This window comes from Labrus bergylta, chromosome 21, assembly GCF_963930695.1.
Source record: "Labrus bergylta chromosome 21, fLabBer1.1, whole genome shotgun sequence".
NCBI lineage: Eukaryota > Metazoa > Chordata > Actinopteri > Labriformes > Labridae > Labrus > Labrus bergylta.
In genome coordinates this window covers 19,481,606-19,507,684 of record NC_089215.1, presented here as the reverse complement: position 1 = coordinate 19,507,684, position 26,079 = coordinate 19,481,606, and the positions used below count along the sequence as shown (strand labels likewise).

Below are 26,079 nucleotides of genomic sequence, written 5' to 3'. Positions count from 1 at the left end.
CTAAAGTTCAGAACAAACTGAAAAACAAACATGGCTTTCTTGCACCCCTGAAATCTCTCATCTGAACTAACAGGTCAAAGATGAAGCAGTCAACTGCACAGCATCCCCTCACACTTTGGCTCACACAGGACACAATGCACGCATCCTGTTCATGGTGTTCAATACAATCATCCCAGACGTGTTTCACACCAGAATCAACCAGCTCAGTGTTCCAGCCCCATCTGTCAGTGGATCACAAACTCCCTGGAAAGAAAGAGATGAGCCTCAGGAACATCACATCCAGCTCCCAATTAACATTGCCATCCTCCAGGGGTGTGTGCTTTCCCCACTGCTCTTCAATATCCACATCCACAGACATCCACATAATATAGGGTTATATCACACCTCTACATAGCTTATGTACACCTCTGATGAAGTCAGATCCACCTGGAGTTTATTCAACTCAAAACCATGGAAATGACAATGGACTTTAGATGGAGTCCCTCCAGTCACTGTCTGTTCTGGAAACCATCAGATTTCTGTGATCCACAATCTTATCTAGTCCTACCCTTTAACAACCTTTACTGCTTTTATTTAGTTTGTTCTCTGCACATCCGTCATAGTCTGGTTTGGATCTCCCACCTAACAGGACAGGAACAGACAACACCAGACGTCACCACAGTCTTTGTTGTCCATCACCTACCATACATGACTAACATCTGGTAATGGGAAGGAAACATCACTGCAACCTATAACACATCACACACAATCTGTTCAAACCTCTCCACTCTTTTAGGCACTACAGAGCTCTGCACAGCAGCAGAACAACCAGACTTAGGAAGAGTTTCTTTTCACAGGAGCGACAGCGTCAAGAGCAATCCCTGTGCAGTAACTCTGTGAAACAAACGTTCCCAGTACCTGTAAATCATACTATCTCATTGATTAAATGCAAGTTTTGAATGCCAACCCTCAAACAAAAATTTTCTTATGCATACTTCCCTTACAGTAACATTTATCTACCTCATGTAGCTTATAAGGCAATGTATCATTAATCATGTTTATTTAAGAACCTTAAGAAATCTTAACCACTGCACCATGTTACTTACAAATGTATTTTTTCTGTTTACTGTTTATATATATACTTTTTATTACGTTTATTTAATGTAGATATATAGCTTAATATGTATGTTTAAACTTTATGTCTTTGTTTGGATCAATACGTTTATGCAAATTTCTGTGTTTACAGTTTAGTACAGAGTCGATCTTTATCAAACCTCAAGCACAGACAAAAGGAGGCTGGCCAACAGGTGCCCATAAATAGAAAACTAACTAATGTGTACACTTTTTTAAATATTCTATGCGTATGTATGTATCTAGATTAAGAGACCAAGACCAAAAGAGATGAATCATAACCAAAGTGTCATTGTACCTTTATTGATCAACCTTGCATATTGAAATTAATTCCTGCATATGAGTTATATTGTCATTACCCTATAACACATTCGTTTTTCAAAATAAGTACATGGACTCTAATGGCCAAAAAAAAGAGAGAAATACAGTATGCACACATTTGTGAATTTTCTCTGAAATATGACCAAACAAAACAAAAATAAATACAAGCTACATGCCACCTACAAAACGTATCCAGCAAATCATACTTCGAATATTTCTCAAGTATCATCCTGCAGATTAGATAATATGAGATTTGTAAAGGTAATTCACTGTAAAACTCTTCCAATCCTGTTAAGGCCTCAATTCCCATAATGCCTTGCCAGTGTCTGATATACAAACTACAATGACGTCACAGGTAAGGGACCGCAGTACTGTTTTAGAGAGGTCTAAGAAGTTATAGCAAAAAAACAAATAGTTTAGCTGTTTTTTATAACAGCCCAAAGCCTGCCTAACATTATATGTTTGAACCTTTTCAAGCCGCAGACTTTGAGTTATAAAAAGCGAAATGCTGCTTCATGATTTGTCAAACACGCTGTTAGCACTATTAGCTGCTAGCTAGCACGTACAGTAGCATGTGAACTATCACAGTTTGTTTATGTTTCGACCAGCTTGTCTATTAACCTTTGAGCTGTATTAGTTTATCCATTATCTATGTAGCTAAATTAATTGAAACGTGTTTGTTGCAGTGCATTTAGGCTTGTTAACAATAGAGTGATACTTATTGTTTGTTTATTCATCTAACAAATGTTTCTTATGTTTTGGTTTGTAGTCAGAAGATTTATAATAACGCTTCAATTATTTCTTGTTTTTGATTGAGACTCTGTTACGAACTTTAAAATAGTGTCCAAGTAAATATTCTCAACCAATCAGGTTATTGTTATAAATTAAACCATATTTCCTCAGACCATATTCAAAACAATGTTTACAGTCTCATACAAATCGTTTAGTGTTTGGTACTACCTAAAACAAATGTCATCAACTATATTTTCTGACATTTAAAAAACACTATGTCTGCTTGATTTAACATAATTATAATCATCACTTTCTTCTCCAGGGCTCATAAAACAACTTAAACACAGTTTAAAAGAAGAAATGATGTGTTGGATTTAGATCCTTCTTTGTATTCTGAGGCATCGAGCGACCACAGCGATGCCTTATCACTGTGTAGCCTATGGATGCGGCAAAACGGCAGAAGATGGTGTGGCACTGTTTAAATTCCCCAAGGACCAGCAAGAATTTCTGAAATGGGAAAAGCAGGTCCAGAGAACCCGCAACAATTGGGTCGCCACACCAAACTCTTACCTCTGCAGCGAGCATTTCGGCAGGGAGTATTTTGAACCCAGACCACACACAGCGGCTCCGAAGCTGAAGCCTGGAGCGGTTCCTACGGTGTTTGTCCGTCCACACTGTTCCTCCTGCAGCGGAGTGGGCTGCAGCAAGTGCCTGCCTGCTATCCAACGCCGGGGCATTACAGCCGAATCCAGTGTGAGTAGTAGTTTTCATGGAGAGCGTCAACTTGAATTTTGTTTCCAATATTTGTACACATTTTGTGTAAAATTGGACTTGACACATTTGTTTTCTTTTATTCCTCTTTACAACACACATTCAGTTAGACGATAACAATGGAGGAGGTGACAAAGAGAATCCAGCAGGAGGACGGGTTAAAGCAGGACATAAATACACAGAGGATAGACCAGGTACGTGATGAGAGAGCGAAGTTTGAGAAACATAAATACCACTTTTTGGTTTCATTGTATGTACATTTTTAATATTTCTAATAAATCCAAATGACTTTTGGATTTTCTCTGTAAAACCCCTTGAATCCTCTGTTTTAGCTCTTGGGTATGTAAATGAAGTCAGATGAAGTAAATTATACTAAAAGGTGTTTTATGTTTTCATCTTTACAGCAGTGTGTGAGATGTGTGGCACCACTGGCACCTTAAGCACCTTCTTTTCGAGGACCAAGCGTTTCTGCAGTTTATCCTGTTCACGTTCCTTTTCATCGAACTCCAAGAAGACCTCCATTCTCGCACGCCTGCAGGTGAGGAAAAGATGAGATGTTGCTGTGCACAAACAGCACTGCATCATGAACACTGTTTGCTGCCACGTAATCATTTAGAAGTAAACCACAGAGACCTGCAGAGAGTTGATAGATGTATAGTGTAGTTATATCTCCACCACTTATAGAAAAGCAGTGACCGGTTTGTCTCTCTAACACAGCCCTCCAGAAGTCTTCATCCAGATGTTCCTTATTTCTCACACCTCTTCTTCAAACACTGCCCTTCTCTTGTTTTTGATTCCCTATGCAGCCCTCTTTACTGCTAACACAACTACCTCTTTGTGTTTGATCCTCTCAGAGGTCAGACTGCAGAAGCTTCTATAAAGCCTCTGCATCCCTCTTACGTAGAAGTTCTGTGTAACTATCTCTGAATGCTCTTCTGATCAACATGTGTGTGTAGTACATACTGTGTTCATTTTGAACTGCTTAGGTACAGCATAATATTGAAGTGATGGTAGAATGCTGAACAGTGTGAAAGACATAAAAACCTCAAGGGGATGTGGTCAGACACTTCTCTTTCAGCATTTAAAAGCAGCAGTAATAAGCACATTTTGCAGTTCTTTTGAACTGAAAACTGGCACATGGTGTTTTATAAACAATTCATTCTCCACTTAAAGGCTAACTTGTGAGAAAAAAATCCAATATTTCCTTCAGGACACTGACATAGTTTGCTGCTTTGTTTATCGAATGTTGCCTCCAGTGGGTTTTATTTATATTCCCGTGAATAATAATTGTGACCAAAAGGTGGCGGTGTTTCCTTTAAAAACAAATGTAAACGAGGAGGAGGAGGAGAAGAAGAAACCCGCGCTCTGCTTGAAAGTGTTACCTCACCTGAGGGGAAGCCCACCTGCGTCTCTGCTTGTTTTGGTTCTTTAATTCATTATGTATGTGTAGACATAAGTACATTTATGTATGAGTCAAAATGATTCATACGTGCTGCATTGGTTCATGATGGAAAACAAAATATCCGAAGCAACTAAAAGATTTAAATCGATGAATAAGGCCAGTGGCTGATTCATTGGTGAGGACAAAGCAAAGATGCAGCCGAGCTGAAGTTGATCTTTTCTATGCTTTGCATTGGTTGTATTTTAAAGGGTTAGTTCGGAAAAAGTGGTATGGGGACCATATCAGAAGCTTATCATGCAAAATACAACAGATGGAGCAACAGGCATGAGTACCGGAAGTTAAGCCAAGTACTGCTACGGGTGGGGTTGGCAGCAAAGCGTTTTTTAGCAGTCAAGAAAAGGCCTTAGGATCTTAATTAATCAATTGCCGTTCAGGTGTAGTTGATTTTTTGGGGGGCTTTTTTTTTGCCAGCGGTCATGTAACTTTTACTGAGCACTATATTTCGCCGCGGAGCAACTATTTTGTGTCACAAGGTGTTGCTGTGCGATCCGCATGAACCTTTAACTATTGTTGAGGTTTCCATGATGGTGCGTGTTTGTGTTTTTCCCGGCTGTGCAAACAAAGAAGTTTCTGAGTTACCGTACAGATTTCATCCCATCCCATTGGGAGATATTGGTGTGAAACATTTGTGGCTACTAGCACTGAAAATAGACCCCGACACATCGCGAGCAGCGCTGAAGAACCTCCGCGTCTGCAGCGATCACTTCTCTGACGAGGATTATGAAACACCTGCGACAAATAACAAAAACCAACACAAGCTAAAAATCACTGCTACACCCAAAAATCAGGTAAGATAGCACCGAACTAGTCCTGTTTAAATGAAACTATTCAAAAAACAACTAGTTACAATGTAAGTTACACACAAGTCGAAAATATCTCCCCCGCCCCCTCTCTACCCTGTCTTGATTGGCAGAAACGTTTTATGAACAATTAATGTGTTGGGGAAATATAAATTAAAATATATATATTTTTTACATTTTTTATTTAATTTTTTTACATAAAAATATAAATTAAAATAATTGGGTTCTTTTACATTTTTTATGTAATTATTTACATAAAAATGTACATAAACAAATTACATACATTTTTTATTTATTTTTTATTAACAATAAAAAATGTTTTGCACAAAACGTTTAGAATTTGTTTCTGATTATTGTATTAAGAAACAAACTTGTTCACAAATAGGCTATGTCAAGAAATTTTGTAAAGTTGTTGTTTTAACTGTATCCATGAGTTTGTCACACTGTGCTGTCATGTGTTGCACAAAATATTTTGCTTTTTTATGCTGATTTTTAATCAGATTTTTAAGTGTACTTCTGACAATCATCGTGTGTGATCCAGGAGTTTCAGATTGCTCTTTTTCTATTTTGATAGACGATTGTTAACTTTCTTTTGTAAGTGAGTTTTGATGGTTGAAAAGTGCTGAAAAGTTTTCGGTCTCTCAGCTCAACTGGTCATGACCATCCATCTCGGACCTGTTCTGTTTATGACTTCTTCTTGATTAAGAGACATGAACTTGTCTTCATAACCCCAGTGCTTTTTCTTGGGATCCAAATCATAAGGGGAATGATCCGGCCCGGCTCTGTTCTGAAGATGTCATAATATATCTAGTTATTTGTCTATATATCAATATATTGTTATAGAAGTTGTTGTTTGAAAAATAAATGTAGTGCCAAAGGAAAGGGCAGCAAGGTAAAGAGATAAAACAGAGATAAACACTTGATAGGCTTTATAACTTTCATTGGGCTGACTGTCTCAACCTGTTCCCTGACTGTGTAGAGTACAAAAAAACTCAGGAGGATGAATTAGGCCGGGGCAATATGACTAAAAATATTATATCACAATAAAACGTTTTAGTCGATATCGATAATTATAACGATAAATGTCAAATCATCATTTCTTTCAAATGTAAAGGCTGATCTTTGCGCCTGAGTGAAAGTAGAAGGAACCAGATGGTTGATGTTGGTTTAACTATTCTTGATTGTCAGAACCGGACATACTACACTTGAACAGAGGAACACATCAGTATCTTTAGCACAGTGCTGGAAAACACTGACATGAGAGTTTGCTGCTGGACAGTGACACTTTGGACGTTTGGTTGTTTCTTGCTTTCTGTGTGTTCTAACAGGTTTTATTGTTTCAAATGGTGGAAAAGGTTTGTGGTGTTTTAGCTGCTTGGGTTCTGTAGTAATTATAGGATTACATCTATCAAACATTTGCCATATTTATATTAAGAAAAATGATATCATGATTTGTGATGGTTACATTTATCACTACAATTATCGTTTTATTGCCCAGGCCTAGGATGAAATTACATTTCATAAGCATTCTTTTCTTCTCTCCTCTTCTGTCTCTCTTCAGGGAAAGCCACCGTCGAAAAAAGCCACAGTGCTGAACAAGGTGAACAAAGCTCCTGCAGCCCCATCGGGAGCAGAAGGTGAGGACACACACACACACACACACACACACACACAGAGACAGATCTGGACTTCATTATAGCAGTTAGTAAGTATATATGTCATGCTGGAGTTTAGGGACATTTTGGGATCATTCTGATGCCAGTGTGAACTCGTCTAAAGGTTACCTAGCGACAGAAAAGACACTTGATACCAGTGTTTGGTGTTTACTTTGAGATATTATATTTCAGCTGATGAAAGTGAACATCTAAAATCTTACCACCTCTCTTCTTTCCATCCTGTAGCATCGCCTGCTCGTTTTGAGTGGGGCGCCTACTTGGATAAAGAAACGTCTCTGGCTGCGTCAGTGTCCTGCTTCAGACATGTGAGCCTTATCTGAATGGAGTATTCAAAATGATTAAAAAAATAGTTGGTCAAATACAAGCAACTTCACTCTGAATGCCGCTGATCACACTGAGGGTCTGTTAGGAATCATGTGACCTCCCCTCCTGCAGGCCCCGCTCTGTGCCCAGTGGGACGACATCCATGTGGGGATGAAGGTGGAGGTCCTGAACTCAAACGCAGTCCTGCCCAGTAAAGTCTACTGGATCGCCACGGTCATCCAGGTTGCAGGTGAGTACATTTATCAGTATGTGTTGATTTGACCCCCCACACTGTGGAATTATAAAACTGTATGATCACAAGTCAGACCAGCTGTCATTGTTTTCTTATTCCTCGTGAATCTTGCATTCTGTTTAAGGCCGAGTGGTTTCCAGTTTGTTTATATTGTAAAAGCCTTTGCACCCAAGGTGAAAGACACATGATCCATCCATCTACAGTTGTCAGTTGCACAACAAAATAAGCTGCAGTGCACAAGAAACCAAAGCTCAGATCAATAATGACAGAGAATAAGTCTTCCTTCAGAAGATAATCTTTTTCTCAGAAACAGTATTTTGACTATTGTACTACACATTTTACGATTAAAACGTGACAAGAGCGTCGTCGCAAAAGTGCAACAGAAGGAGAAACAGAAGACTTTCCAAACTGTAGAAAAGACCTAAAAAGACAAACAATAAACTTGGAGATGCATGTCTTTTCTTGAACTTAATCACAGATACAGAAAGTTGTTTTCAGCTGTTTATTAGCACTTGTCTGCTGCTGCCTCTGCTCTACAGAACCCTGCTATTTAAACAGGACAGGGGAAGTGTGTAGACTAGAGGGAGGGGGAGGGGGAGGGGAGGGGGGAGCTGAGGGATGAAGGATGAAAGAGATGTCTGAAGAGAGCGTTTGTTTTGATCTTAAAATCTGCTCTGAAAGTAGCATAGTAAGACTTTAACAATCCAATATCTGGTCCTTATCAAAGCGTTCATGTGGGTCTGACTTGTGCCGTGAAGTACTAACTCAACTTGTTTTCTTTTTTGTGTCTCCAGGATACAAAGCTCTGTTGAGGTATGAGGGGTTTGAACACGACAGCAGCCACGATTTTTGGGGCAGCCTCGTGTCAGGAGAGCTGAACCCAATCGGGTGGTGCGCCATGACCAGCAAGCTGCTGGTGCCACCGAAAGGTGAGAATTCTCACTACAACTTTCCCACCCCATGTACGGAGGCTGTGTTCCTTTGGCTGGGGGGGCCAGGGGTTGAAATCAGACCTGTGGCTCCTTTCCTGCATGTCGATTCTCTCTCTCTCTCTCTCTCTCTCTCTCTCTCTCTCTCTCTCTCTCTCTCTCTCTCTCTCTCTCTCTCTCTCTCTCTCTCTCTCTCTCTCTCTGATTTCTGACTCTATACAGTGTTTAGTCATGATTGAATGTAGCAGTTGATGTGTTAAAATAATATTTTTTGGAATCTGTTTGTTCTAACTTGACAAATTGTGGGTCCACAGATGTAAATCAGAACATCCCAGATTGGAAAGACTATCTGATGAAGAAGCTGGTGGGGGCTGACACTTTACCTGTTGACTTCTACCTGAAGGTAAGCGTGGAGGCTGCTTCATAATAAATCAACCAATTTATCTGATACGTCTGAAATGCACACTTTGAACAGATGTTTGAATTTGTCGACATTTATTGAATACGATCAGCATGTCTTTTTACCTCATCGACCCCCTCCCCTCCCCTCCTCTTCCGCAGCTCGCAGAGAGCATGAGGACCTCCTTCAGAATCGGCTCGCGCGTGGAGGTGGTGGATCCCAAACACGTGAGCCGGACCCGCATCGCCCTCATCGACTCGATTGTCGGCGGCCGTCTGCGGTTGGTGTACGCAGACCAAAGTGACGCCCCTGAAAACGTTACCCTCGACTTCTGGTGCCACATGTGGAGCCCCCTCCTGCACCCGATAGGCTGGTCCAGCAGAGTGGGTCATGACATCAAAGCACCCGGTAGGTTTACGATGTTGATTTTCCACACATGATATTGTATGTGATATTCTGTATTTACAGAAAGGCTCAGAAGTAATGACACGTGTCTGCGATGAGGTAACGTTTTCTAAAAATCTGACGTCAAGATAAAATGTAACTACAGTAGATCTGTTTTCTTTCTCATTAGTCGATTGCTGTAGCCATTGAACAGATGAAGTCAGATTTATTTTGCCATGGTAGACAAACACTTAATGGACGAATGCTTCTTTCTGATTTCAGTGAACAGTATGGAAGCAGCTACTTCCCGGGGACACTCCGACAGTTCATTCCTGCTCTTTAAGAAGGTGAGGACGGGGTCAAATAAAAAAACAGCTGCTTTGGGCTGTAAGTCATTTTAAAATGCCTTCAGCAGTCGCAAACTGTCGCAACAAAACACATCAATAAATCACATTAAAACTATCAGAAGAGTCAATATTCTAACCATTCATCTTTCAGCTGTGTGGCTGGAGATTAAAGTCCTGCAACACATCAGCACCCAGCTGACTGTTTTATTTGACCCAAGCCTAGATGTGGCACTTTGAAAGATGATTACATTGTTTGATTCAACCCTGTTTTATGTTTTCTGGTGTTTACAACCATTTTGAAAATTGGTGGATTGCCTCAGCTGGGACCCAGCCGTAATGGCTGCAGAGTAAACCTTGTGGGCAAGTTTTCCCAATTCAAGTATGAAAACTTAAAGTGTAGTTTTTTTCCCCCCTGAGATCCTCAGATTGTTTATAAATAGTCGTCAATAAAGGTCTGTCTTTGTATGAGCTCTACCGAGAGACTTAAGATCCCTTCTTCAAACCAGAAATAAGCGTACTTTTACCCTGCAGAACACAGGAGTTGCTGGTCTACCTCTGGTTTGTTATAATGTTGGTGTTGTAACCGGTTAGTTTGGAACCCACACAAGTTTTGTGTAACACAAGAACAATTGGTGGTCATATAATATCCTCCTTTTCAACAAATTTAAATGAGTCTCTGAGCTCCTTAAAACATGTCTGTGATGTTTCTTGCCAAAAGTCCACTCTGATCCTCTATTTGATCATGTCTATAAACCCCTCTATTTAAACCCTGCTCAGAACAGGCTGTTTCTGTAGCTTTAAATGCAAATGAGCTGTGTCTGACCACGCCCCCTCTCTGGAAGGGGTTGCCTGGGCTTTCTGCCCCCATGCCCTGTTGTTTACTATGAGAAGGCAGACTCAGAGGACAGAACAAACATCTAGCTGTGTGGGGGAGAGGTTGCTGCCCTTTATGATGTCACAAAGGGGAAATCTCCAAACAGCCTGTTTGAACTCACATTTTCTGAAAAGTGAAGCAGACAAAAGATGGAGAGGATGGGATTTTCACATTTTCACCACAACAGACTTCTAACTCTTCAAACACTTCTTAGTTAACTGAGCTGTAGCTCATCTCTGTTTGATTTGCAGCCCAGGTTTGTCTACATGGACGGGTGTTTCTTCGAGGAGGGGATGAAGCTGGAGGCGATCGACCCTCTTAATCTGGGGAGCATCTCTGTGGCCACTGTGCACAAGGTAAATACACCTGTCCTTTTCTTATGATCAGGACTGAATTAGTAAACCCATTAAGTCAATCATTTTTCCTCTTTTACTCTCGCTGCTTCCTCGCCCTCTCCGACTCCTCCCAGGTGTTGTTAGATGGATACCTGATGGTGGGTATCGATGGCACCATATCCAACAACGGCTCTGACTGGTTTTGTTACCACGCCTCGTCTCATGCCCTCCTTCCTGTGGGCTTCTGTGAGAAGAACAAACTCCCTCTCACTGTACCTCCAGGTAAACACGATGTGCAGAATCATTCAGCATACGTTTTGTAACTCCACTGCTTATTGAAGTTTACTTTAAGTTCCAGATTTTGAAAGATGTCAGCGGTTTATGCTAAGAATCAAAAAGGAATGACCTCTGATTACCTGTTTTTGTCAGGTTATGACTCCAAGACCTTCACCTGGGACAAATACCTGAAAGAGACCAGAGCTCGAGCCGCACCATCAAGACTGTTCAATGTTGTAAGTTCAGCATTATAAGACAGAAAGTCCAAACCGAGTTCAGCATTTGAAGTCTTTCTCCTTGTTAAGCATCAACTTTAAATCCCTTTTATGAGTCATCGAACGGGGCTGTAACAAAGCTCAACCTCCTTTACACCATTCTATTTAAAAACAAACCACATCATTTGTTTTTTCCCCAGGACTACCCGGGTCACAGCTTCTCCCGCAACATGAAGCTGGAAGCGGTGGACCTGATGGAGCCGCGCCTGGTGTGTGTGGCCACAGTGAAGCGCTTCGTGGGCCGCCTGCTGCTCATTCACTTTGACGGCTGGGAGGACGAGTTCGACCAGTGGATCGACCACCAGTCCCCGGACATCTACCCCGCTGGCTGGTGTGATCTCATGGGCTACCAGCTGCAGCCGCCACCTGGACTCGGTAACCATTTACAGTAACGGCTCCTTGTGTTTTCTAGAGAGCCATCCTATTCTGATTGTTTACCTGAGTTAATTAAATGTGTATTTAATTTGATCTGACAGTTTGTTCTGCTCTGTTTCCAGTGAATTTGTTTGAGAACCAAAGCAAGAAAGCCAAGCCTTTTATGTTGAGGAAAAAGAGTAAGTTTTATGTCCAGCTACAGAAACTTGGCTCATACGTGTTTTCTTAAATCAGGAGGAAATATAACTATTCTTTAACCTCCACGTTTTACTTTTTTCAGAAAAGAGGAATGCAAAAAAGAGGCTCTCTCAGGAACAAGCTGAGGATGCTGCTTCTCAGGAGCACAATGGCCAGCCTGAGGCCACCGGCACCGACAGTCCTCCAGAGCCTAAAGATCCAAGTCTTCCTTCAAAACATCCTATCATCAAGCCCAAGTCTGAGTCAGAGGAGCAGGAGAGTAAGTTGGCAAACTTGTACTACATGCTTTTTATTAAAAAATATTTAGGATGAATCGCTCACTTCATTCTGTGTCTACAGTCTTTGCAGTGCACGTGAAAGTTGAAGAGGTGGAGGTTGAGATGGAGACGCCTACTGAACCTCCAGACAACCGTAAACAGCTCCCTCTAAGTATAATTAAAATGGAGGAGGCGGGGGAGCAGAGCGAGGCACGACCACATCAGGAGCCAGAGCGGAGCAGTTTGAAAAACAGGGCACATGGGAAGACGACAAAAAGGGCATCAGCAGCCGGGAGACGGACAAAGTTTTGCTCATTGGAAAAGAGTTGTAATGAAGAAAGCATCACGGAGAAAAGCATAGAAGGAGATGACAGTGCTATGGAGGACATTTCAGATATCAATGTTGAGCAGGACACAGAGGACGGGGCTGTAGAAATGGACGATTGAGATGTTTGCTTGAAGAAAAAGTTGGATGAGCAAAGAGACGTGTAACATCTGTCAAGAGAGCCGGTATAACTTTTAATCTTTGGTGGTTTAAAGTTACAATCCTACAAATGTCAGTCCTGGTTAGATGAAGAGCATGTTAACAGCATGTGGATACACTAAGTTTTTAGGGCTAACCTTTCAAACTTCTGCATTTTGTTAGGTACGACAGTGATGTGGCTCTGAGTGATTTAACAAACTGTGAGGCTGCAGTCACAACAACACGGCTGGATGTTTTGCTAAATGTTTCCTGTAAATCCCTGAGTTTAACGTAGTAACCATTACGGTTACCATTGCTGTGTTTCTATCACTGCTTCATGTGACTGACTGCAACTGAGGTGAGCATCCAAGAGTACAAAGCTGACAAACTCAAACCTGCACACTTGGCTCATCATGAATGTTCCAGACTATTACCTGCTGCATCCGTCTGCTCAGCCAGACTATATCCCGTCTTCTTAATACTCAAGAATCTAAGGGCCAAATGAGAAGGCATGCTACACATTGACAGACAATGTCGGGATGTTTTCAGAAGTGCAGTATCTTTATGAAACGGGCTTTAAAGACGTAATTATTGAATGCATATACATAAAATAAGGATTGCTGTAAAATGCCGACCATAAACAGTTTGGCAGACCAGGTTTGATTTGATGACATTTTAATACGTTGAACACACTGGACAGCCCACAAGGAGCAACTTCGTCAGTGTTGTAACTACCTCACTTTATCCAAACTGTCAAACTCTGAGGACCTTTGTGCATAATGTGGTTTTTAAGAGTTCAATATGACTTATCATTGAGAGATGTGGCCATCATCCAGAGATGTTTGATCGTTCTGAGCTAACAGAGCAGACAGATGTTTGTTGTAAGGTTTTATTTCTCCATGGTCAGATCCAGATGTTCTTCTGTTTTTGTAAATATGTAATATTTTATTAAAAAAATAACTTGATCATAATTGTTGACTTGTGGTATCTTTACAAACGTTCTGCTGTTGTGGTCAAGATATCTTTAGTATTAGGTTGAGGATTGTTATATTTTGGTGACAGATTGTTAAAGGCAGGTTGGGTCATTTCCTCCAGATTCACTTTTTAAGATTTTGGTTGAAGTTGTCTTTAGGTCCTGACAGAAATGAATAACTCGTGCTCTGAAAAAGGAACAAAGAAAATCTGTCTTCTGTAGCAGTAGCCTGTAAAAACTTAGATAAATGTCTGCCATGAGCTACCAATCTGATGAACCAATCAGACGCCTCCCTGTCTCCCTGCTCGACCACATTCAAACCGAGGGGCGTGGCTTTTGAGGGAGCACAGATGGGGGGAGGAGGCTGTGTAGACGGAGCACTGAGAGAATGCTACTTTCAAAATCATGCTAGTTTTTGAAAATTACCAACCCTGCCTTTAAGCTAATGACGCTCACTTTATTAGCCTCCTCCAAGAAGCTACAGAGTCCCAACAGAGCTGCTGGGGGGACTAGCTGAACTGTCAATGTGTATCTTGTTCTGCTGGCAGAAGAAAGTATGCTCGGTGTTGATTCCTGGGATGATGTTAGAAGGAATATAACTTTTTTAATTTGTGGATTAAACAGCAACACACTGACTAATGAAAACTTGACTGACAAAAGATGTGAAGGAGCCTCAGCAGAGACGGGTCTAAGAGAGTTTACAGTTTAAGAATTTAAATCTTTGGTTCCACCTCTTGCTCATCAGATGCAGTTAACTGGAAACTGAAGTCTCAAAACAGCTAAAGGCAGCAGGTTCACGCCATGATTCCTGTCTTGGTGGTTTTCTTGGCTGCTGTTGGTTTCGTGTTGGGACCCTTGCGTGTTTTGGATTTGGGTTTCATCATTTTCACCTGCCGAAGGCCCTGAAGGTGCATCGGTTTGGGTTTGGTGGCCTTTGGTGGCTTTGCAGGTTTTGGGGTGACGGTTGGGGCGGAGGGGAGGCTCTCTCCTCCTGGACAGGCTTTGAAGACGTGGACGTCCTTGACCCTGCGACCCCTCAGCTCAGGGGGGTTTGCACAGGTGGCTCGTACCTTCAGGTTGACTTTCTCAATCCACCTGGATGAAGAGGAGAAATACACTTTAAACTGTAAAGACACAAACTATGTCAAATGGGTTAATCCACAAAGTTTTCTGACTGCTCTAAAAAGTGAGGGTAAATGTAGTTGATCTGCCGACACCAACCGCCGCAAAACCCACAGGACTAAGCTCTGCTCAACGGGGGACAGAGCCCTCCAAATGCTTTGAAATTGAAATGCTCTCCCTGACCACCTGAGGGCTTCACAGGCTGTAGACGCGCTTAAAAAAGGACTGAAAACATTTTTTAATGCCCATGATTTTAACTCTGCCTGATTTTACCTGTTTGATTTCAGTTTTTGCTTTTATTCTCTTATTCCAGAATAAATGAAATGTATTATATTTATTAATTGAAGCACTATATTCTTCTGTGTGGGGCTTTACGGACTGAGAAAAGTCGGGTTCACCTGCTGGCAGAGCTGTGCTGCCTCAACGCCACGATTTCTCTCTTCTTGGCTTAGGTTAAGTCCAAGTGCATTGAACGTAGAGGCCATTTCTCTCTTTCTGAGTCTTTGACCTGATGATAAGTTTTTTTTGTCCTGGTTGAGCTGTAAAAAGCTGAGTGACTTCCAAACTTTAATATCTAAAATGATTCAAATACATGCAGATGATTATCCAATTCAGCCATCAAACTGTAAACATGTATTCTTGCCTATAACACTCATATCTCAGGTGCCATTTTTGCTGAATTTGTTGCAGTTTTTTTTTTTTTTGCTGGTTTGCAATACAGGTGAGGATTCCAAATCGAAACTTTTATAGCCTGCAGCCTTAAGATCAAACTGAAAACCTGTTAAAGATAGTCAACTCTGTAAAAAACTCTTCATAAAGTATTCTTGTTGCTGCTGTGAATGTGTGCAAAGGGAATGCAGATGATAGGATGCTTTAAGGTAAGAGGATCAATACATCAAAAGGCAAAACATTTGTTTATTATTGCACACATAGACTTTTGCATAAGGTTGAAAATTTGCAACATTTTCCCCTGAAATTAATCATTTATGGATAAGGAATAATCCTGTAAATGATGACACATGTTTGAGCCATTTTGGGGGATTTTTGTTTATTGGGCTGACCAATAGGTGGCACTGTGATCCCAGAGAACCAAACTTATTTAAAGGATGCTGATTAACAGCAGGTGTTGCACACAATTTGAGGTCAATAGTTTTTGTACTGGTACGTTATTTAAGTTCTTTATAAATCATCATTTTTAGAGCATTATTATATGAATTGGTTAATCCAACAGCAAGATATTGTGTTTTTTTGTATTTGGACTCACAGCTGCAATGAACCAAGCATACATAACCGACCCGACAAAAAAATGTGTGTCAACAATACACGACCCCAGATGAATTAGGTATAACAAGCTTATTCTTGTTTTAAGGAGTCAAGGAACAACACCAAAACAAAAAGGATTTCTCATTGCATTGTGCTGTGATTATAAAAAAGTACTTACAGGCGTAAAGGCAGTAGAGGGCAGTCACACATCAGAGGGTTGTCGGCCAGGTTGATCACCTCCAGAGAAGTGAAAGTGTGAAGGTTAGGCACCTCCTCCAGCTGGTTGCCCTCCAGAAAGAGACTCCTCAATCCTGGGCCCAGACCTGCCAGGGAGTTCTGTGACATCTGGAGTACGAGAGACGTCAGAAAAATGTCACCTGAATGATTTGTTGCTGTTCTTTCTCTCTCTGGATGACAGCGTTTTAATCTGAAGATTACATTTCAAAGGCTAAATGAGCGGGTTACAATACAAGAGAAGGACTTAAAGAAATAAAAGCTTTCCTACCTTCTCAAGTCCCATGTTATCAAGGTACAGCTCCTTCAGTGACCCTGCCAACGGTCGAAAAGCATTGGGCCCCACCCAGCGAACAGAATTCCCCGACAGCCTCAGGTCTCTGAGGTTTCCCGTCTTGCTCAGCGCCTCAGTAGGCACCTCGCTCAGCTTGTTTCCGCCCAGGTGGAGCGTATCCAGGTCACCAGCCTGATCCAGAGCTCTGGGTGACACGTGCTCAATGGCGTTCCCGGTAAGGTAGAGGGCTCTGAGGCCCGTTGCGCCAGTCAATATGTCTGCCTCCAGCTTGGTGATGGTGTTGTTCTCCAGGTGAAGCGCCAGCAGACTGGGCACCAGTTTGAAAGCTCCTATGGGGAAACTGGTGAAGCGGTTCTTCTCCAAATGCAGGTATGTAAGCTGAGGGAGGCCTGTGGACGAGGATTGAAGAAGTTCAAATTCAGTGCACAGAAACACGTCATAATGATGTTTAAAATGTCTTTTCAACACATTTGATTGGACCTTTAAAGGCGTCAGGGCTGAGAGACGTGAGGTCGTTCTCTGACAGGTACAGGTATATCAGTCCCTTCATTCCAGTGAAAGCCCCGCCCTCCACCTCCGCCATTTTGCAGCGCTGCAGATGTAGCGACACCACCTGGGAGACGCCGGGGAAGCTGTTGCTGGTTATGTAGTGAAAGTGGTTTCCACGCAGGTCGAGGAGACGAGTGGTGGGAGAGAAACCCCGAGGAACTTTGGTGTGACCTCGGTTCTCACAGGAGGAGTGGTGAGTCTCTGCCTGAGGAGAGGGAGGGGATGGGGACAAACAGCCATCTCAAACCTTGTTCTTTTACTTTCTCCATTTAAATATCTGTCACACATTCAGCTCCAATAAACCTAAGCTTGTCATCTGGAGCCCAGTTTTCAAATGTTCTATTTCTTTTATGGCCTGTGTGTTCAGCCGTGCTACAAATCAGTACATTCTTAAGTATTCTGATGAAACAGTTACTCCTGCGACCCTATGGCTGCAACAACATGCCGTGTTAGAACGGAGAGATGCTAGAGGATTAATAAATTAAGAAAATGCTCAAGACCAGATTTTTTTTGTACAAAAGTTTTCAGTTTTCCATTTATGGTCTGCTTTTAGACCAAGTAGTGTTGACCAATCACCAATCAGCAGGCTTTGGTTGTATGCAGAAAAACGGTCTCTGTGGAGAGTGAGTGGTGCAGTGTGCATTTGCATTAACCTCACGATGACTTAGATTTCATTAAAAAAATGTATGAATAAAAATCTGCATTCAAGAGCATCTGAAAATCTGCTTTTAAATGGCCTAGGTACTTCTGAGGCTGTCAAAACAGTGGCACCACAGGGAAAAGGAAGTCCTTTTTAGTTCATCAAAGGTTACAGCGGTCGCATTGGTGGCATCAGTTTAGCAAATTAGTTCCAAGATTGCTTGTTCAGTGTAAAAACAGCATCTAAATGTCCATAAAACTACAGTTTCTGTTTTTGAATGGATTAAACAAACATAATAAAACATGATTTAGTGAGTTTAAAGATGTTATAAGACTCAAATTTTTTGCCAATTTCACATTACAGATTGAAAAAACAAGATAATAAGCCTATTGGCCTACTTCCCTCATCATTTGTTGAATGGTAAATGGACTTGAGCTTGTATAGTGATTTTTTTAGTCTTCTGACTACTCAAAGCTCTTTTAAACCGCAGGTCACACCTACACATTCACACACTGATGGTAGAGGTTGTTGTGTAAAGTGTCCATTAGTATTAACTTGTTCCATTCATACACATTCATGCTCTGCTGACGAAGCAGCGGGAGCAACTTGGGACATCGGACGTGTGACTGCAGAAGCTAGGGATTGAACTCATGGCCTTCCAGTTGAGAGACGACCAACTCAACCACTAAGACCAACTCCCACATTTAATGTCAGCATTGTCTAAATTATCAGCAAAAACAGAAAAGTGAGATTACAAAGCTTAGACTGAAAAGGAGTAGAAGTTGTCTTGATAAATTTAAGTGGGAAGAGTAGACAAAAATCAATCTCTATATATTACAGAAGTAAATCACAAAATCTCTCCTGGTGTCCAACTTCCGACGCACCACTTACCTCGCAGACACAGTTGGCGGGACACTTGACCTTGTTTTCTGGCTCCTTTGTGGGTGGCGGTGCGTTCCTGGTCGCTTCCTCAAACTCTGCCTTTAGCATGGCCTCTTGGCTCTGACAACGCAGCTCAGGAGGGTGAACGGCCTCCAGGTTCTCTCCTGAGAGGTGAGCCGGACCTCCACATGTTCCCATCAGCTTCACTTTACTACGGATTGCCCATTCTCTACAGTGAGGTAACATAAAAGAAGATATTAAAGGTACTTTTGTTCATTGACTGGATGTCATCCGCCATTGTTTCAGACCCCACAGAGGTCAGATGTACCTGAGTGGACGCAGGTAGCAGTTGCAGTAGATCGGGTTCCCGGCCAGGTTGAGGCGTGCTAGGTTGGGTGAACCTTCAGAGAAGGGCTGGACGACGCGCAGCTGGTTGTAGCTGATGTCCAGGTGGATGAGGTTGGGGGATTTGGACACAGCTGTATTGGCCAGGTCCTGCAGAGACATGTGGTCCAGGAAAAGGTGGGTCAGTTTGGCCATGGACACCACATCCTCTCCAAGGTAAGTCATTGGGTTGTAGCTCAGATCCAGACGGGTCACCTCTGGCAGTCTAGATACAAAACAGAGGAAGGTTATATTAGAAAGGAAAGGTCCTCCTTATTACATGAATAATACTTTTAAGACCAGTCACTGCTGATGTTTTTACTCTTACTTCCAACACAATGCAACTCTGAGATCAAACAATATATTTAACTAAGCTAGCAGCACCTCTCCAGAATAATCGCAGCCAGATAATCCACCACCTTGTTTCAGACAAATTCTTCATCACACAATAATTTGGATCCTATATCTGCTGAACTGAACTGACTTCACTGTACTTAATTATAGGTACCACTTAGCAAATGTTAGCATGATGTCACACTTCACTAAGATATCAAACAAACTGCAGCGTATTAGCATCATCACTGTGAACATGTTGCCATGCTGAAGTTAGCATTTAGCTTGGAGTAGCTTTGAGCCTCATGAGAATGACAGCATATCTATGTTTCAACGGTTGTAACTTCCCAAACTCATTATTTCCTTGTAATGACACGTTATCTTCTCAACATCAACACAATATATGTGTCTCTGGATCAGTATGTTGAACTGTCATGTACCTAAGCTATTAACCTTCAGGGTTTTAGAACTAGGCTCTCAAACTGGCAGGTAAGACAGTTCTCCTTGACTTTGTACTGTGATGCGTTCACTATGGCTGAAAAACAGACCTCCCTTTCTGTTGTTTTTGTTATTTATACTATAAAATGAGCTTCCTTACCATCTCTTACAATGTTTTGAACAAACTCTTACTACATAAGGATGATGACCAAGACCAACTTGCATGATGGCTAATTTGTTCATATAAAATATAATAGATTTTATAGTTAAGAAGAATAAAGAAGTTAATTCTTTAAAGGAGCAATATGTAACTCTGACACCTGGTGTTTAAAATGGGTAGTGCAGTCAAATTCAAAACATTGGAGAGAGCTGTGGGTCCTTACCCGCATGTCAATCCCCACTCTCTCTCTCTCCCTCATTTCCACCTCCATCTGTTGTCCTATCTCTCCAATAACGGTACAAAAGCCCAAAAATAAATGTAAAATAAATAGATAAATAAAAACGCCTACCTTCTCTGGTCAAAACAAACACAAACCAGAATCTAAACTACGGAAGACATAGTGGCTGCTGCGTTGTTTTCAGAGAAGCCAGCACTTCAACATAGCATGTTTCCTTAATGTCTGATGATGAATGAGGTCATTTTATGATTGAATTCAGTAGATATCTTACAGATTGCTCCTTTAAGTTTAATAACTGTCCGTGTGAGTATGTTATGTATTCGTCTGACTGAAGACAGATGCTTCTGTCACCTAGTGGAGGTCTACTTGCTGACCTGGTCATGGTCTCAGATGGGAAGAACTGCAGCTCGTTGTGGTCCAGACTGAGGCGGTTTAGTGTGAACAGACCAGCGAAGGCCTCGGTGTCCAGGTAGTTCAGAGAGTTGTGACTGAGACGAAGCCATTTGATGTTCTGCAAACCCTGGAGGTAGAAAGGTGGACAGTTTGGTAAGAACATTTGTAAATGTCTTTAAACCATCTTTATAGTTTGAGATGCTTTGTGTAATTTGATGTGTGTGAACCTGGAAGGCCATGTTGGGGATGTAGACCAGCTGGTTGTGTGTGAGGGAGAGCAGGTTGAGGAAGCCGAGCTGAGAGAAAGCTCCAGGCTGGATCTCTTCCACGCGGTTACGGTCGATCATGAGCTGTTTCAGTGAGGACAGGCCGTCAAATGACTCCTGGAATCACAAGTGGCAAAAGTAAGACCAAAGAGTTGAGAAGGTGAACTTTGTCTTAGGAAGGAGGAACAGTGTTGGTCATAAAAAGCTTAAATTAATGTGTGCAGAGGCGCTGCTTGTCAACAGGCAAGGCAGGAAACTGTTGGGGACCCAAGGCCAGCAAGGCCCCCCCCCCCCCCCCCCCCCCCCCAAAGGCTGACAAACTAAAAAACCACAGCAGTGGCTCAGAATGTTTCTCTTTAGGAGGGCCACTCGACAAGCCCCTCTGGGTTTATTTGGCTCCTCCAGCACATTTCTTTCAAAATGTATATTTTGTTAATTAACTGATCATTATTTACGGTCTGTTTTTCCATTGATGTATCATGGTTTGGTTTTTTTTTTTGTAAAAAAAAAAAAAGTAGGAAACCTCCCTAATGGGGCCCCATTTGAAGCACTCAATGTTGTTGCCCTGCTTAGCAGCTCATGTATTATTCCATCATTACAATTAAACCACTAAAGGAAAATGGAAAGAGGAATTATCTTTTCTGGGAGTGAATAAAGAAAGAGGAAGTGGAACACGTCCAGATATAAAGATGGTTGGAGCGGGCCCCCAAATAAATTCTGCCTAGGGCCCCAACGGACTCTAAATGTGTCATTGAAAACCTGGTAGAGGATGTCGATGTTGTTGTTAGCCAGGTTGAGGAAGACGAGGCGACCAAGGCCACGGAAAGCGCCCTCCTTCACTCTGCGGATGTTACAGCGTTGCAGCGACAGGTGAGTCAGGTAGGGAGTGTGTTTGAACGCCCCGGTTGGAAGTTCCTGGATGTCATTGCCTCGGAGATCCAATTTCACAGTGATCTATAAAGAAAGGGCTTTAATCTGACATGGAACAACATAAAAACTAAACGAACTAGAGAAATGTTTGTGTGTGGAAAAGAAAAAACCTCGTCCACAGTGGGAGGGACTTGGGTCAGGTTCTTATTGACGCAGTTCACAGTGAGCTGGATCTGGTCACAGACACACTGCTGTGGACACTTTGCTGTGTGTGCAGCAGGGAGGCAGAGGAGCAGCAGCAGCACCCAGAGGATGTCGGGACAGAGCTGAGAGTACATCTGAGAGGGAAAATCACAGCTTTTAGTTCATTCACAAAATTCAGAATCCTTTACAGAAGCGTTTCCTGGCAAACACGGATTGTGCAGGTAGCTGTTAAAAAATACCTTTTAGATAAGACCTAAGAGGATCCCGCACTCAGTGACTAATTCATTCATTCTTCCCTCACTCACTCAGAGGAATTATTCCTCCTTCACTTTTCTGCTCTCTGCAAACTGCCAAGCCGTGTACAGTGTTTTTTGTTTCTCTGTATTTTGTGAGGAATTCATCTCTATTCAGATTCAGTTTTTTTATTGTAAAAGGGGAAATTTGCGTCGCAACAGGAGCACACAGAAGATAAGAAACACAAGGACAACATCACCATAAAAACATGGACCAAAACGAATTAAAAGAAAGAAAGAAAGAAAGAAAAAAAATCAGACAACACAGCAAAATATAAAACCAAATAAAAACAGCGCAATAAAATCAGTCAAGAGCTCATACCAGAATGGAAATTCAAGTTATTAAAGTGCAAAGTGGATGTGTGCAAATTTGCAATTCAAGTGCAAAAAGAGCAACAAATACCTAATTGTTGTTTAACATATTAATTGCACTTGGTAAAAATGAGACCTGGAGTCTTTTAGTCTTCCTCACAGGAGCTCTAAAACGACGACCTGAGGGTCAAAGGTCAAACTCACTGTGAAGTGGCTGATCTGGGATCACAAGTATGGCCCTAGCTTTCCTCAGGACCTGCTGATTATACAAGGTCAAAAGCCCAACCTGACACCTCCCTGAGATTCTGCTGCTTGTTTTTACAAGTCTCCCAAGTCTGTTCTTGTTTGAGTTCAGGCTTCCATACCATGCAGCGATGCAAAAATTAAAAACAGATTCAAGAAAACTTTTATAAAACAGAGTCATAATCTCCGTAGAAACATTAAAAGAGTTCATCTTTCTTAAAAAGAACAGTCTTTGCTGAACCTTCTTAGAGGTAGCGTCAACATGATTTTCAAAACATAACCTATTGTCCAGAACAACACCCAGATATTTGTAGCTTTCCACAATTTCAATGTCAGCTGATTTGATACCAGTTGGTATTTGGCTTGGTGGGGACTGTCTAAAATCAATGACCATGTCTTTAGTTTTTGTCACGTTTAAGTGGAGAAAAGATTTGTCACACCAAGCCACAAAGTCATCCACAACTGGCCCATGACCCTGCCCTCCCCCCTCAAGAAGGCTGACAACAACAGTGTCATCAGCAAGTTTAAGAAGGTGTCTATTACTGTGATTGCTGCGACACTCATTAGTGTACATAATGTACAGAAGGGGTGACAGACAATAACCCTGAAGAGACCCAGTGGAAGAAGAGTTGGTTAGAAAAAACACCATTTACTTTCACACACTGCCACCTATTGGTCAGAAAATCTACAACCCATCCAATCAAGCTAGGTTTAAGTTTAAACTGATGAATTAGCCACAGATTCTGCATAAAAATGTAGAATATGAAGGTTTAAAAGTGTTCTGATTTCTGTTTGTAGTACAGGAAGTATCTTCCACTGCTACAGCAGGCATTGGCTGTGTGGAGAGCAAAAAGAGCCGAATGCAATCCCAGAACCCCCTCTGTGATTCTCTAACAATGATTGACCTTTAATGAATGTCTTAACAGATATCTGTTGGAGAGTGAAGGTCACATTCTGCTCTTAGACGTCATTTTTAACACCAACTTCATTCTCTCTTTTCAAGTTGTTAGTCGGAGTGTAAACAAAGGTCCTTTAAGGCTTTAACTAACTGCTTCACTGGAAGCCCTGAAAAGTTGGTCATCACTCCCAGCGGCTTTGCCGACATCAGAAGACAACTGATGGGTTTCAAGATTTGTCAGGAATCATCTGTTTGAGCGTTAAACGTTCCTTTATAACTTCCCTAAATTTTATTACAAACCTGTTGAACAGATATATAAGACGTGCTACCCTGTCTAATATTAGACTGATTCTTATAACTTCATCTTATTATATATCAGTTCGGTTCTATAGGGCATGGGCCACACGTGTTAGTGATCCCATGTCTTTCCTTTCTCTGAGTTGTTTTTCATACAGTCAAGGGAAAAGTACATTTCCTCAAGATGAATGCAATTTGCATCATGAGTATTTACTGAAAATGTCCATTTAAGTGCGTCACATTTTGAAGGTCAATTTTATTCTTCTAAATTTGCTGCATTGATGGCTTGAGATATATCCAGCTCAAACCTGTATTTTACTTGTGAAATGATAACTAAAAGCTGCATGAAGGTTTAGATTAAACTGGTGGTCTCAAATGTTGTAAGTTTGTGATCCTCTGAGAAAAAAAAGGAGGTTTGTTTGGTCCCATTATCATATAAAGTTTAATAGAATAAGATAAGTAAAACCCTGAATACAGACCTATTCTTGTCCTCCCGCAATACTGTCTGCAAGCAAATGTTTGTAAAAGGGATTATAAAGATGTTGCATGGATACCTGTGAAGTTGTTGTGCACCCTACATTTCTCACTAACTTCTGTATCTGTGTCTATATTTATGTGGACCACCATGGTTAAGCTCAAATGGACCAGTGCCTAAAATATCAAAGTTTCTTCTCAGCTTCCAATTTTTTTAAATTAACAAAACAAAATGAATCCAAATGTATTTATTTTTTTTGGTAACTTGAACTTAAAATCGCCTTATCCCCCTTTTTAGGGACAAGTCATGGTTGCCACACCATGCTCACTTTCTGTAGATTTTAACATCCTTCACTACATGCAACACTTGGCAATGCAACACTTGACCCCACCCAGCACAGCAACCTTAGACCAATAAAAGCAATTGTTAAATGTAAATTGGTGTCATGGCAACAATGCAAGATCAGTCAATGTAATTGTAATATTGTAATATCAATGTAATATTTAAAGAGAGATTCTGTATGATGCTCCAACCTTTTCTGGTCCATTTTACCTGACTCAACCCCAAATATATGTGACAGGCTGTCAGGAGAGTTTATGATGTACTGTAGTATATGTTTTCTTTACAGTGAGCACAGACGGAAGAGGTGAGACTAAACAGCAAATCTGCCAAAGGAGCGTGTCACCTTGCTTTCCTTTCCTTATTAATGCCCAGTCGGGTGAAAGTCGCTCCATTATTCTGTACTTTTTGGGGATTAGTGCCATTCTGTTCAGATTGGGCTGCCATAGTCTTCACTGGAATGCCTTAAAACCACATTCCCATGTCGGATCAACAATCCTGATCCGCAGCAATGGACATGAAAAGCTTCACGGCTCCACACTCTGAAATTTCCATTTTTATTATATTGTAAGGGTGAGATCTTGCCTCCATTAAAACTCGATTAAAAATGCAGCACCAAACCGTGATTGAGATAAAACATCATGATATAATGTTGGCCTAAAGTTGAAGTCGATTTTACTGTTTAATTGAGATAAATCTAAATTGACGAAACATAGCATCACACCACGTTTTGTTCCTAAACCTCCTGAGAAGAGAGGGGCCAAGAAACCAGAGACGGAGGAATTTCCTCCGGCCGGACTGTTTGTCTGCGTCCCCCCCAGGGATCAACAGTCCTGACCGCAGAGGAGCTGCCGCGCCGGCTGCGCACAAAGACGCACAGTGTCTCTCTCGCTGCCGGTGTTGTGCCAAAATGCGTTGACCCGAGAAAAAAAGTTTCCTTTACCTAGAGACGACGGGACAACGATTCCCCCACCAACTTTGAATGTTTTGACGAATAAAATGTTACACCCCTCCCCATTTCAAAACTTATATTGTTGATTAAACATATCTAAACACACTGGTTTAGTAAGAAAGTTATGAACAAGATCTGTGTGGTAATGTTCAAAAACTGAACTAGTCACACAAATAAAACAGCTGTGGACAGTATAATTCATATATTTGGGTATTCACATTTGAGTTGTTTTAAGTGTTCCATTGGTCATTTACCACCTTTAAAATCACCCGAATAGCATTATTGAAAGAAATCCTGATATTTGGCTAATCACAGTAAGTCAAAAATCATTTACGCGCAGACTCACCGTGGTGCCGTCGGGAGTCCGTCCGGCTGCAGGTCGTTTACTGTCCGCTGACTCTCTCACGGCCTCTGCTCTCTGCTGCGCTTCCCCTGGCTGTCCCCCATCCAAAACAAACTCCGTTTATCCCTTCATTCACTGACAC

General features: G+C 41.6%; 2 protein-coding genes across 2 annotated transcripts; one reads left to right on the top strand and one right to left on the bottom strand.

Moving 5' to 3' along the window:
* The first annotated feature begins 1,809 nt into the window (after positions 1 to 1,809).
* Positions 1,810 to 13,512, top strand: l3mbtl2 (L3MBTL histone methyl-lysine binding protein 2). Its single transcript, XM_020644840.3, has 17 exons — positions 1,810 to 2,916; positions 3,041 to 3,128; positions 3,339 to 3,472; positions 6,758 to 6,833; positions 7,098 to 7,177; positions 7,308 to 7,425; positions 8,223 to 8,357; positions 8,672 to 8,760; positions 8,919 to 9,165; positions 9,424 to 9,488; positions 10,614 to 10,718; positions 10,832 to 10,979; positions 11,127 to 11,209; positions 11,389 to 11,623; positions 11,746 to 11,802; positions 11,904 to 12,080; positions 12,161 to 13,512. Exons 1-17 carry the CDS (start codon positions 2,581 to 2,583, stop codon positions 12,523 to 12,525), a joined length of 2,538 nt encoding a protein of 845 aa, XP_020500496.2. The 5' UTR covers positions 1,810 to 2,580; the 3' UTR covers positions 12,526 to 13,512.
* Positions 13,513 to 14,093: 581 nt separating this feature from the next.
* chadlb (chondroadherin-like b) lies at positions 14,094 to 26,073 on the bottom strand. The gene is made up of 11 exons (XM_020644841.2): positions 25,941 to 26,073; positions 21,752 to 21,919; positions 21,471 to 21,665; positions 20,673 to 20,828; positions 20,427 to 20,572; positions 18,828 to 19,109; positions 18,509 to 18,728; positions 16,909 to 17,182; positions 16,405 to 16,817; positions 16,078 to 16,244; positions 14,094 to 14,609 (listed from the first exon to the last, which is right to left on the bottom strand). The coding sequence occupies exons 2-11, from the start codon at positions 21,917 to 21,919 to the stop codon at positions 14,309 to 14,311; spliced, it is 2,322 nt and encodes a 773-aa protein (XP_020500497.2). The 5' UTR covers positions 25,941 to 26,073; the 3' UTR covers positions 14,094 to 14,308.
* Positions 26,074 to 26,079: the final 6 nt, after the last annotated feature.

Coding starts and splice junctions, on each gene's coding strand:
- l3mbtl2 (XM_020644840.3), top strand. CDS start 2,581: ATGCCTTATCACTGTGTAGCCTATGGATGCGGCAAAACGGCAGAAGAT. Junction 10,980..11,126: donor CCCTCTCACTGTACCTCCAG/GTAAACACGATG, acceptor TGTTTTTGTCAG/GTTATGACTCCAAGACCTTC. Junction 11,803..11,903: donor TTTTATGTTGAGGAAAAAGA/GTAAGTTTTATG, acceptor TACTTTTTTCAG/AAAAGAGGAATGCAAAAAAG.
- chadlb (XM_020644841.2), bottom strand. CDS start 21,919: ATGTACTCTCAGCTCTGTCCCGACATCCTCTGGGTGCTGCTGCTGCTC. Junction 18,729..18,827: donor TGCTACCTGCGTCCACTCAG/GTACATCTGACC, acceptor ACCTCACTGTAG/AGAATGGGCAATCCGTAGTA. Junction 14,610..16,077: donor CCTCTACTGCCTTTACGCCT/GTAAGTACTTTT, acceptor CTCTTCATCCAG/GTGGATTGAGAAAGTCAACC.